The following is a 10,680-nucleotide window of genomic DNA, read 5'->3' as shown; positions in this document are numbered from 1 at the left end:
TCCCCAATTTAGGATCGTAAGATGCATTAAAGAAGCGCCTGTCTCTGCTGCGCGTTTATGAGCCGTTACACTGCTGTCTGCGCAGACCGCGGAGCCGTTTGTTAAACAAGAAAGAAATTCCCCGCAGCGCAGGCGGCTCTGAGATCCGATCCCCGGCAGAGGCGCAGGCTGCCGGGGCACGCTGGGCGACAGACGCTTATCCAGGCGGACCCACCAACAAAGATCCGGAAAAGACGTTACATGGTAGAGTGCTACGAATTTGGTTTAAGGAGGTAGGAAAACAGTAAAAAAAAATGAAATAAACATTTGAACAGAAAATACATTTTTTTTTTTTAAAGCATTTAATTTCCTGGACCCACTGCAAGCAGAGCTATAGAGAGCAGCAGAACAATTTGGCAGTGAACGGGTTAATACCTTATTGGTCACCCCCCAACCTAAGCACACATTACTGCTATTTGTACCCACGGCCTGCCTGGCAGGGTAAGGCAAACAGAGGAGGTTTTTGGAGAAAGAGGGGAAAATAAATAAAATAATGAACAGGCGGATTTGATTCTCGCAGAAGACAGAAAGTCGCGTCTCTCGTCTCCTACGCTCGGACAGTAAGACGAGATGGCAGCGAAGCGGGGTGCAGAGAGAGACGGCCACCTCGCACAGCAGCAGGAGGAGGAGGTGCAGAGGAAGAGAACCTGGAAACAGAACAACGCTGGAGAATGAGTGATCAGCAACACGTCACAAAAAGGAAAAATCTCACGTTATCAGCTCAAAATCATCACCTTCATCTATAATACGGACAGCGATTGGCATTAGTTTTAACGAAGACATTTATCACTAACAAGCAGGTGGACAACCGGGATAATTTTTTTTGTTTTTTGATCTGAACAGCCCCGTCATATTTCTGAGTGGGAACTACAGCTAAAACACAAGCTTTACTGCGTAGAAGAGCGTTCTGTAAATCAACAAATACAGTATTTAAAAAAAAAAAAATATTTACAATGTGTGCAATATTTATTGAGAGGGTGGTAGATAAGTGGAACAGCCTCCCAGCAGAAGTGGTAGAGGGTAATAAAGCAAGGGTATTAAACATACATGGGATAGGCATACGGCTCCTGAATCTAAGATGAGACCAACGACTGATTAAGGTTTGAGTCTTTACAGCGGGAGAAACGGGCGACCAGACGGGGGCCGATCTGCCGGCAGATGCTATGATTTTATTTCAGCAGACTGGTGGGGGTGACTTCCTTGTACACTAGTCACTTCCTGCTTTACAGGAAACGCTCTTAAGGGCAAGTGCAACAAAAAAAGGTTTCCCCCATTTAGCAAAAATATTGCACAAGTCACAGGTTAATGTTACAAAACGCTCTTTCAGTAGCAGACGGCTGTATTGAAGCTGCAGCTTGCACTCGCCTGGCGTTGGGGGAAGCCAGCGGATTTAGTGGCAGGGGAGGCCGGCCGCACCTGTCACGGGGGATGAAATGCTCTGTTTAACAACAAATAGAAAAATGTAGCCGGATCACGGGGAGTTACTGATTTAAAGGGACAGTAATGCAGAAATCTAATTGTTTTACCATTATTTTTTTTTGAATGAGGTACAGGGTGGGGGTGGGAATAATTCTGTGTTTTTACCGCATCTTGGTTTTCTTGATCCATCATACAGACAAAATTAACATCGCTAGCCCCCCCCCCCCCCCCCCCACACACTTGCAAATTAACTAAAATGCAGACTCTCTAAAGTAATACAATATAAGGATGGGCCGAGTGCGATAACTTTTACGTCTGAAAATAGCATTACTGTTTAACCCCTTGTTGACAGAATGCCCCAAGCAACTAGTTGTAACAGGCATAACCAAGGTGCATTATGGTCCACGTGCATTACTGGGTAACATTTATATTCATTAAAATATTAGGAGGTGATTTTTTGTGGTCATTTGCAGTTATAATATATACAGCGGCAAGAAAAAGTAAACGAACCCGACTGCAATTACCTGATTTTCAGCATTAATGGTTCATAAAATGTGATCTACATCTAAGTCACAAGCGCCGACAAACAACGCGCTTCAGCTAATAACACACAATGATAATCTTTCATCTGTTTATCGAACGCATCCGTTAAACATTCACCGCGCTGGGGATTTAATTAATCGGCCCACAAAATATTTTCCCGGTAGCGCTGTGCGGCGTCAAGGTGCTCTTCAAACAACTTAAAATCGGAGAGCGGCGGCTTCCTCCGTGGGGTCCTGCCGCGGACTCAATGCCTGCTCAATGTTTTGCGTATGGTATACTTATGAACAAAGATGTTAACCGATTCCGTCAAACCTTCAGCTGTTACTCTAGGGTTCTTTTTCACCTCCTTGAGTGTTCCGCGTTGCGTCCTTGGAGCCGTCTTTGCCGGGCGCCCGCTCCTAGTGAGTACTACATCGTCTCCATTTACAAACACTTTGTCGAACTGTGGACTTGTTGCATATCAACAATTCTTGGTCATAGGCCTTCTGAGGTTTCTTTCTTGCAAGGCACGGCTCACATCAGAAGACGCTTCTTGAGAATCACAAACACAACATTTTTTAGTGTTTTTTATGTCAAACTATCTCTATGTCATTGATTTGGCTCCAGGTTTGAGAACTCCTGACTCCAATTAGCTTTTGTTGAAGTGATTAGCCTAGCGGGCGCACATACTATTTCCAACCCACGCGGTGAATGTTTAACATTATGTATTCAATAAGGGTACAATTGTTAGCGTGTTTGTTCGTTATTGTAACTTAGATGAAGATTGTATCATATTTTAAACACATTTATACATAAATGCTGGGAATTCCGAAGGGTTTGCTTACTTGCTATATATATATGCTGTATGGGTTTAATATATAGATAAAAAACAGGCAGACAGGTTTTGAGAAAGTGAGAAGCGTGTGCATAAGGTATAGAGCAAAGCATAGCGAGGTGGGTATGAAGCAGCATGCAGGACACAGGGTTTATTCCGTTAGCTTTCTGTTTCTCTGCCATGATTCAGTCGCCAACCCCGAACAGGCAAAAAGGATAACCAAGTGAAACGCATGTCTTCAGTGACTCGGGGTGACCTTAGAACACAAGTGAGCATCTTCCACCCCGCCGTCGGACGTCATCCGTGGCCCCAAATAACCGTTTACACGGCAGAGGGTCTATTTCCGCTGGACAGCCCTTATATTTAGTGACGGCCAGACAGCATAAACAAGGCATTCTTGTTTCAGGAGATGGTGGAAAGGGTTAATTCCCTCACGCTGCGATTGGCTGTGGTTAGACAGGGGCCCTGGGGGTTTAAATACCAACCAGAGACGTCACGCGTCTGGGTGTGTAACGTGAGATCGGGGTATTCGGCAGGAATAGCTCTCGTGCCCAGCAGGGTTAGCAGGTTAGTAGTCTGACTCGTAAAACATGGCGCTTGGAAGCGCGTTACGATGTACCCGCCTCATCCACATCAAACTCAGGGGCCCCAAATCCCGCAGCCGCTTCCAGAGACCGTCGAGTTACGCTGGGATTAATACGCTAATAAGAGAACGGAGAACACCCCGGCAGATGGTGAGCGCTAAGCCCACATATACCGAGACGTTCCTGGCCGTCTACGTCCCTCTAGCAGAGAAAGTGTTAATGTGCCAAGCCCAGGAAAGGGTTAAGCATTAAAGAACCAAGCTTGGGACAAACGCACAGTTAGTGAGAACATTAAAAGCACCAAAGCGTGTTAGTAGCAGCAGCCAAGAGCTCCCTCGAGGTAGTGCAAGCGCCATTCGTAAGATGGAGTGTGGTGCGCGTCCGCTTGGGGGAGACAAACAGCACAAGGAACAGCCTGAGGACGGACAGCGGCCTTTAACCCCTCGGATCCAGAGGGTCATGCAGCGTATTGCGCTGCGCACCCCGCGTTAGCTGGAAACTCCCCATCGTCACTGCAGGATTTATATTCTTCTCGTTATAAAAAGCGGTTTATCTTGTGTTTCTGTGACGGCTTTTGTGCATCTAACGCCAGCCACGAATGTCACAAACCAGGCCTGGAAGCCGATACTAGAACCCGACTGACATTTTATAGGCATAAAAACCCCATAAAGGGCTCTTCTGTGTCCGCAACGCACCGGTTTCACCCCAACCCCCAAATAATTAACCCTTACAGTAAATTGTAACTCACCTTCTCTGCTGGCCGAAGAGGCGCGCAACCTCCTCCCTCCCCGGGCTCCTGGCTCGGCTCCTTTGCTCCAGCCGCCTCTTCTCGACCTGGAAAGCCTCTTTGTGGCTGATCCTCCGGGCGCGAGGCACGTCGGCCAGGACAGCGTACTGCCGGTTAACAACGAAGAGAGGGCAATGCCCGGAGGATAACCCCTCGTCTGGCTGCGGCTGCCGGCAGTGCCAGTGACCTGGGGGGGAAAAGGGGTCCTGTTCGGTGCCGAGTGCGTCGGGGGCACTGTACCTGGTCGGTGCGTCGGGGGTGGAGGGCGAGGGTGGCGTTTGAGGCGACTGCTCTTCGCTCTTCAAGTCTTTGGTTTTCTCCAGGGAAAAGTAGCCGCTTTCCACGCGGGTCTTGCGTCCGCCGTCGGTTCGGTCTCCGTTCACTAAACCTTGGACCAAAAAAGTGACATTAAATCAAAAGTTAGGTAGATAATGTTATAAATGGGGCTGGGGCTTCTAAAGGGGCTCCGCTCACACTCCGCGGTAAGTCCTCACCGGCTTTGCCTTCGGACATGGGCTCGCTCAGGGATGAGGGCATCTGCCCCGGGCTGCTGCCGCCGCTGCTGCTCTCCTGCGTCTCTTTGCTCTGCGACTCTTCCTGCCACAGGGTGGATTTGGTGGCCGGGACCTTCTCTGCGCTGGGAATCCCAGTGCTGGTTGCTGCCATCTTGGCCGGCCCCGGCTCCTGAGAGCAGAAACGGAAAGAAAAGGATAGAAATTTATTTATTTATTTTTTAAAAAAGCTCACGTCGCGTCTAAAGGTTTACAACACAGAAACACGTAGGATGAGGAGGGGGCATCGGCCAAAAACTCCACTGTGGGGCTTTTTCCCCGAATTCCCATCTTCCCCCCTAAAAGGGCAGAATAATCCAACCGGGAGAAACCTTCACAAAATTCAGGATAGGAACAAGAAATGAAAAAAAGTAATTTGTAATATGTGGGGTTCTGGGGGGTCCTGCGTGCCCAATAACCCCATGGTCTTTATTACCCCCACCGCCAGCAGCACGCTACCGGTAACCGTGTGACACACGCGAGGACCATGAACACAATTTCACATCAGGACATAAATAAGTGTGACTTTATTCGAGGACTCCTATCACTAACAGCCGAAGAGAAGGAGGGTATCGTGGTTTGGCCTGCAGCCCAGAAGCCAGAGACGCTGGTCAGTCCCAGACGCACATCGCAGCCGGCGCTCGGGCGAGAGAGTCAGACGGGGAGAGTCACGGAGCTGGCGGGATCTTACCATGTATAGTAAAGCTGCAGATGGACCCTAGACCCTCTCTGACATCAGGCTGTGTGCCTCTCCTCCTCTGCAACCCCCCCCCCGCACTCCCCCCCCCCCCCCACAGAATACTAGATTTTGGTGATTGCCGTTAAACTCCCATCAGCCTCAGTGCTTTCTGTAAGCATTTGACTATGGGACTGAAAAATGAGCAATTTCTCCTACTGGCTGAGCATGCCGGGAGTAGCACCCAGCCGGTCGAGGCCGATTTAACTTCCTCACTAGACTGTCTAGATAAATCTTTTACGGGCGCTCAGCTCCCCGCCAGTTCATTATTTCGCCGGCAGTCTTAGAATAATTATCGGAGTTGATACACGGGGTGAGATGGTAATTGGTCGGTTACCTGCGGGGTCGGGGGTTCTACTTTCCGCTTCTTTTTCTGGTTCTGTTTGTTGGTCTTCGGATAAACGATTAACATCTCCAGCCACCTGGGGAAAGCACGGCCGGTGAGAGAGGGATACAGCCCCCCAAACGGCATCTCAAATCCCATCGCATTACATTCAGGATCCCCAATCCCATGCGTGCTGTATTACCCTCTACCACTTCTGCTGGGAGGCTGTTCCACAGTGAACCCCACACAGATGTTTCCTAAAATACTGGCTCAGACATTCCGTAACTTTGGTATAAATTCAGTTCGGTTAAACTCTAGACTGTAAGCTCTTGTGAGCCGGGCTCGCTGTACCCAATGTATATATCCGCTGCGAAGGTACGGACTGTAAGAAGCGCAGCGGGATTTTTTGGGCTGCATCTTTTGCTTTTTCATCCCTGTATTTATTAAACGCGAGTCTAATGAGCTCCGTTTAACCCCTTAGACTTCGGTAAAACTGTATAGAAGACCCGACTCCAGCGAAGGGGAGTAAATCACTCCTTTTACCCCAGGGTGCCAGAAAATGAAGTGTTTCAAGTGCGGGCAGGAGAATTTACACGGGAATAACAGAGCGTGCAGAGCCAGCACTTCACAGTTTATAAAACGCATGGCCGAGCGCCACGAACATGGAAAGAGGAGCAGCGAGAAGAACGAGAATCACGCGGGAGGGAAAAAAAAGGACACATTAACCGGGAGGCAGATTATTTTACTAACTCCATGCGCGGGATCAGAAAGCTTCACACACCCATTATATATTATTATTTATTAATTATTATTATTTAGCATAAAATACTCAGAAACATAGAATCGGCCCCATTCGGCCCCCGTCTAGTTTCATCGCCAGTTTCTCCTGCTGTAAAGACTCAAACCTTAATCAGTCGTTGGTCTCGTCTTAGATTCAGGAGCCGTATGTCTATCCCATGCATGTTTAATACCCTCACTGTATTACCCTCTACCACCTCTGCTGGGAGGCGGTTCCACTTATCTACCACCCTCTCAGTAAAGTAAAACTTCCTTCCATTCCATTTCAGTCTCTGACCCTCTAGAGTTAGATTTGGGTCTCTTGTTGTAACTTCCCTCCTGTACTTTGTTAAACCCCTTTATGTATTTAAATGCCCCCCCCCCATATCTCTCTTCTCTTAATTTTTATCCTGCGACCCGTTGCCCATTTTAGTCGCTCCCTGTGAACATCGTTATCCTCCTGGAGATGGGGGTCTCCAGAACTGCCCCCAACACTTGCAAAGAGCCTCCTCCATCTTCCTGCTACTAATGCCTCTCGCTTCACATAACCAAACCCCCCCCCCCCCACCAATGTTAATCCACCATGAGTTTACTGAAAACCCGAATTTTTTTACTGGTCTGATGGATTATTCTGGGAATTCCCTGCCTTAATCACTGGCTACGATCCAGCTGTCAATCAGCGGGACGTTGGCCGTGATGGAACACTAGCTCCTATTCCTTTAACAGAGAGAGTGGCTGAGGAAGATGGGAGTAATAGTCTAAGGTGCTGTCCCCGGTGATGGTCCTCGTCTCCAGGCTAATCCCGCGTCCGGCGTGAGATGGCAGCCTGCCCCATGGTTGCTTCTCATTAACAATGGTCCCGTTGTAACCTCCGCTATTGATCGCAGGTTGGGGGCCGGCCTGAGACACCTTAAATTTCTATGGCCCCTCAGTACAGACGGCTTTCAGAAACTGACCCCTCGTACAACCCGCCAGTCGGCCGGCTTGCAAGCTACTGAATCTACTTAGCAAGCAGCAAGAGCCAGATACCAACCAACCCCCCCCCCGTGCATCTCCCATTAACGTCAGTGCCCTGACCTTGCACAACTTTCCATTGTTGGCCATTAAACAAATCGAAGGAAAATGTCTTGCGTTCATGCTCTGCCGATAAATGTAACGCGTTTATGACACGATGGAAATTTTTCTACCTAGCAGAATAAGGACGGCCATGCTGGCTCGCAGCAGCCGCCTGACATTGTGCACACACGCGGCTTCTGTTTCGCGTTCCCCTCTGTATCTGTGATCAGCTCTCCAGTTTAACCCGCAGCCTGCGCGACCAGCTAACGCTTACCCGTTAATGATCTCCTTGTTCTCGGCCCGGATAAAATGCTCCTCGGGAGTCAGGATGCAGAGGGAGTACTTCTGCCCCGTGCGGTTTTCGCCATCGATTACGTCGGTGCATTGGTTCATGTTTATCGTCCCCTGGGGTAGCGTGGTGGGCTGCACAGCAAGAGATCAGACGTGGTTAGTGGACATTAATATTTTTCATGCATTTTACAGAAGCATATTTAAATTTAAAGCTGTATCCCTATTGGCTGCTTGGTAAGTCAGGTGTATATGTGCAATACTCAGTGCTGCCCCCTGCTGTGCTATACAGACTTTCCGTGGCGTGTCCCATAACCATTAAATATGCATCTGCAGCCCTGTATATACATTGCTTATAAAAGCCTGACTTATGGCTACATATTACCGTCTCTGCGGGGTCTGCGCATCGTCAGGAGCAGCCTTATGTGCCGTAGTGTTTGGAGAGTAAGTGACATCAAAGAGCACCGGAAATGTAACACTTTACAACCCCACACACATATAACCACGGTAACGACGCATTATACGATGTTACACATTCCGTATCATAAAACCAGATCCGCTGCATGTGACGAACGCCGGAAAACCTCCAAGAAGCCAGCAGCGCGTCTCCAGCCGTCACGCGGCAATAAACTCCCTTTATCTGCAGACCTGGAGCCGCCGTTGCTGTCAGTTCCCCGGCTCAAACACCACACTGAGCTGATGCTTTATGGCAATGCTAATGAAGTCCGATCCTCCATAGACTTTCGTTAGAGTGTTCGGCTAGGGGATTAAGACTGAGCCGTTCTATTGTTCCCCACAGGCAGTATGATAAGGAGTCGTGGTGTTTAGTAGATCGGGGATCAGATAACAGAGCGAGAATCATACAAATGGCTGATATGCAGCTGCCTGAAAACATTTATATTATGGGGGCAAAAGCTACAACTGGGGTAAAAAGAAAAAACAGAGCAAGGTTTTTTAGAACTCATTCTTAATACCGGGAATAAAACAATAAGGTGGGAGATCCCGGTTACACACCAGATCTAGCTTTACTTAGTAGGTTATCGGTGCGTTCTGATTGAAAATGGGTCCCAACAGTTCGTCCCGTACCTGCCGGCTGTCACCCCCCTGCCGGGCATCAGGAAGCAATCGAGGTCCCCAGTTACACCGACCCGGAGACCAGTCAAATTATCAAGTGTTATACTGGGATTTTATCCACCAAACATCGCGGTCACACCAGCACGAGCCGTACGAAACACCGACCATGAACCCGATTCATTACAAGAACGCGTGACGTTTAATTTCTTTATATCCAATAACGAAAGCAACAATCGATGCAATTTACCAAAATATTAAAAACCGTCACCCCTGGACAATTTAGAGCGTGACGAGGAGAACGAGACAGACGGGTTTCTTTATAATGTTCACGCGTTCTGCATGAAGGGTCGCTAGCTTTTAGGAATTTGGTATTAATCCAGATCTAGCGGCGTCCGGCATCTCGCGGATAACAGCGGGACCTAAGCGGCAAAATATACCAAGAAATAAACGCAGCAAACGTCACGTCGCCCCAAATGCATCAGCAGCAAGACAGCGCATCGTGCGGAGGGTAAAAAACACTTAATACCCTCCTTATAATAACCCAGCGGGCAAACCCCGGCGAACGGGAGGCGAAAGTGACGTCCGGCTGGCAGGACATAAAACGAGAGGTTAGAAGACTAAAAGACTGACAGACACGGCTCCCCGTCCATCCACGAGAAGCCCCCCGCTAATCCCGAGTAACCCTTCCAACATTAAGCTGTTGGAAGGGGGGGGCGCTCTGGAATTGCTTACTTTTGAGTTTTTATAGTTAATTTTATATTTTTGTAAATATAACCGCGCAGGACGATTAGCGAGGACCGCTCTACCCACCACCAATGTTTTCATTCGATTCGCCTCTAAACCCGCAATAAATCAGCCACGTGGCGCACGAGGAAAGCGATGCCGTCACGGAAAGGGTCACCTGTGATGAGACGCCGCTTCCCCGGCGGGTTCTCCTGCCAAGCGCGGGGTAAAAGCATTCGGCGCGTTTGGCTTTAGGTCAGGCTAAGAGGGAATAAGAAATAAAGAAGAAAACAGGAACGTGTCTGGCCAAAAACGTAACACGAGAAAACTAGGCTTCGTTTCCCCGCGCGGAGGGATCTTTTTTTATGGATTTTGCGGGAAACAGCAATTTCTGTGGAAACTACTGAAAACCAGCGTCTGACAGAGAGGGAGATTTTATATCAGACGTCACTGAAAAGAGGAAGGAAAAAAAGGAAAAAAGAAAGAGGAAAAAGGAGGGGGAATAAAGAAAAAGAAAATGTGAGAAAAGGGGGGAAAAAAACAAAACCTATAGCACTGTATGCATTATAAGCAGCATTTATCACATTTTAACTGAGCCCACTGTTCATTTTTAGGTTGAATTTTGCACAATTTATCAGAGCATCAATGCTTTAACAATTAAATGATATGCAGTATGGCTACGACAATGCAGAATAACTCATTTGCATACAATGCCACATGGGGGATTCAATTATTGGTCTATACATCTGCCTGCAAACAGGGAATGAGGGCAACATGCCCTGAAGCCAATTCCCTTGGGGACAGTCAGGTGTGAAGGTCGCCCTGTGCGTTTCCATGGAAACGAGGGCAACTACAGCCAAACCCTTGGCTAACAAAGGGGACGAAAGGTAAAGCTTCTGTAGCAACCGTGTTGTTAAACCGTTCATCACGGCGACCGGATGCTCCGTGCCGGGGAAGAAACGCT

The 10,680-nt window shown here is 48.4% G+C and overlaps 1 protein-coding gene across 1 annotated transcript in view; it reads right to left on the bottom strand.

The window, feature by feature from the left end:
* LOC149285747 (uncharacterized) overlaps positions 1-10,680 on the bottom strand; it is a 46,760-nt gene that overhangs the window by 18,837 nt on the left and 17,243 nt on the right. The window contains exons 4-7 of the mRNA XM_089494832.1: positions 7,906-8,054; positions 5,811-5,895; positions 4,663-4,870; positions 4,148-4,568 (exon numbers count right to left, since the gene is read on the bottom strand). Coding sequence (XP_089350958.1) covers positions 4,148-4,568; positions 4,663-4,870; positions 5,811-5,895; positions 7,906-8,054 — 863 coding nt within the window. The remainder of the gene's footprint in view (positions 1-4,147; positions 4,569-4,662; positions 4,871-5,810; positions 5,896-7,905; positions 8,055-10,680) is intronic.

This window comes from Sceloporus occidentalis, unplaced genomic scaffold (genome assembly GCF_023333645.1).
Source record: "Sceloporus occidentalis isolate IW3139 unplaced genomic scaffold, rSceOcc1.0.p SCAF_76, whole genome shotgun sequence".
In the NCBI taxonomy this organism is placed as follows: domain Eukaryota; kingdom Metazoa; phylum Chordata; class Lepidosauria; order Squamata; family Phrynosomatidae; genus Sceloporus; species Sceloporus occidentalis.
This window is presented reverse-complemented; position numbering and strand designations above follow the sequence as displayed.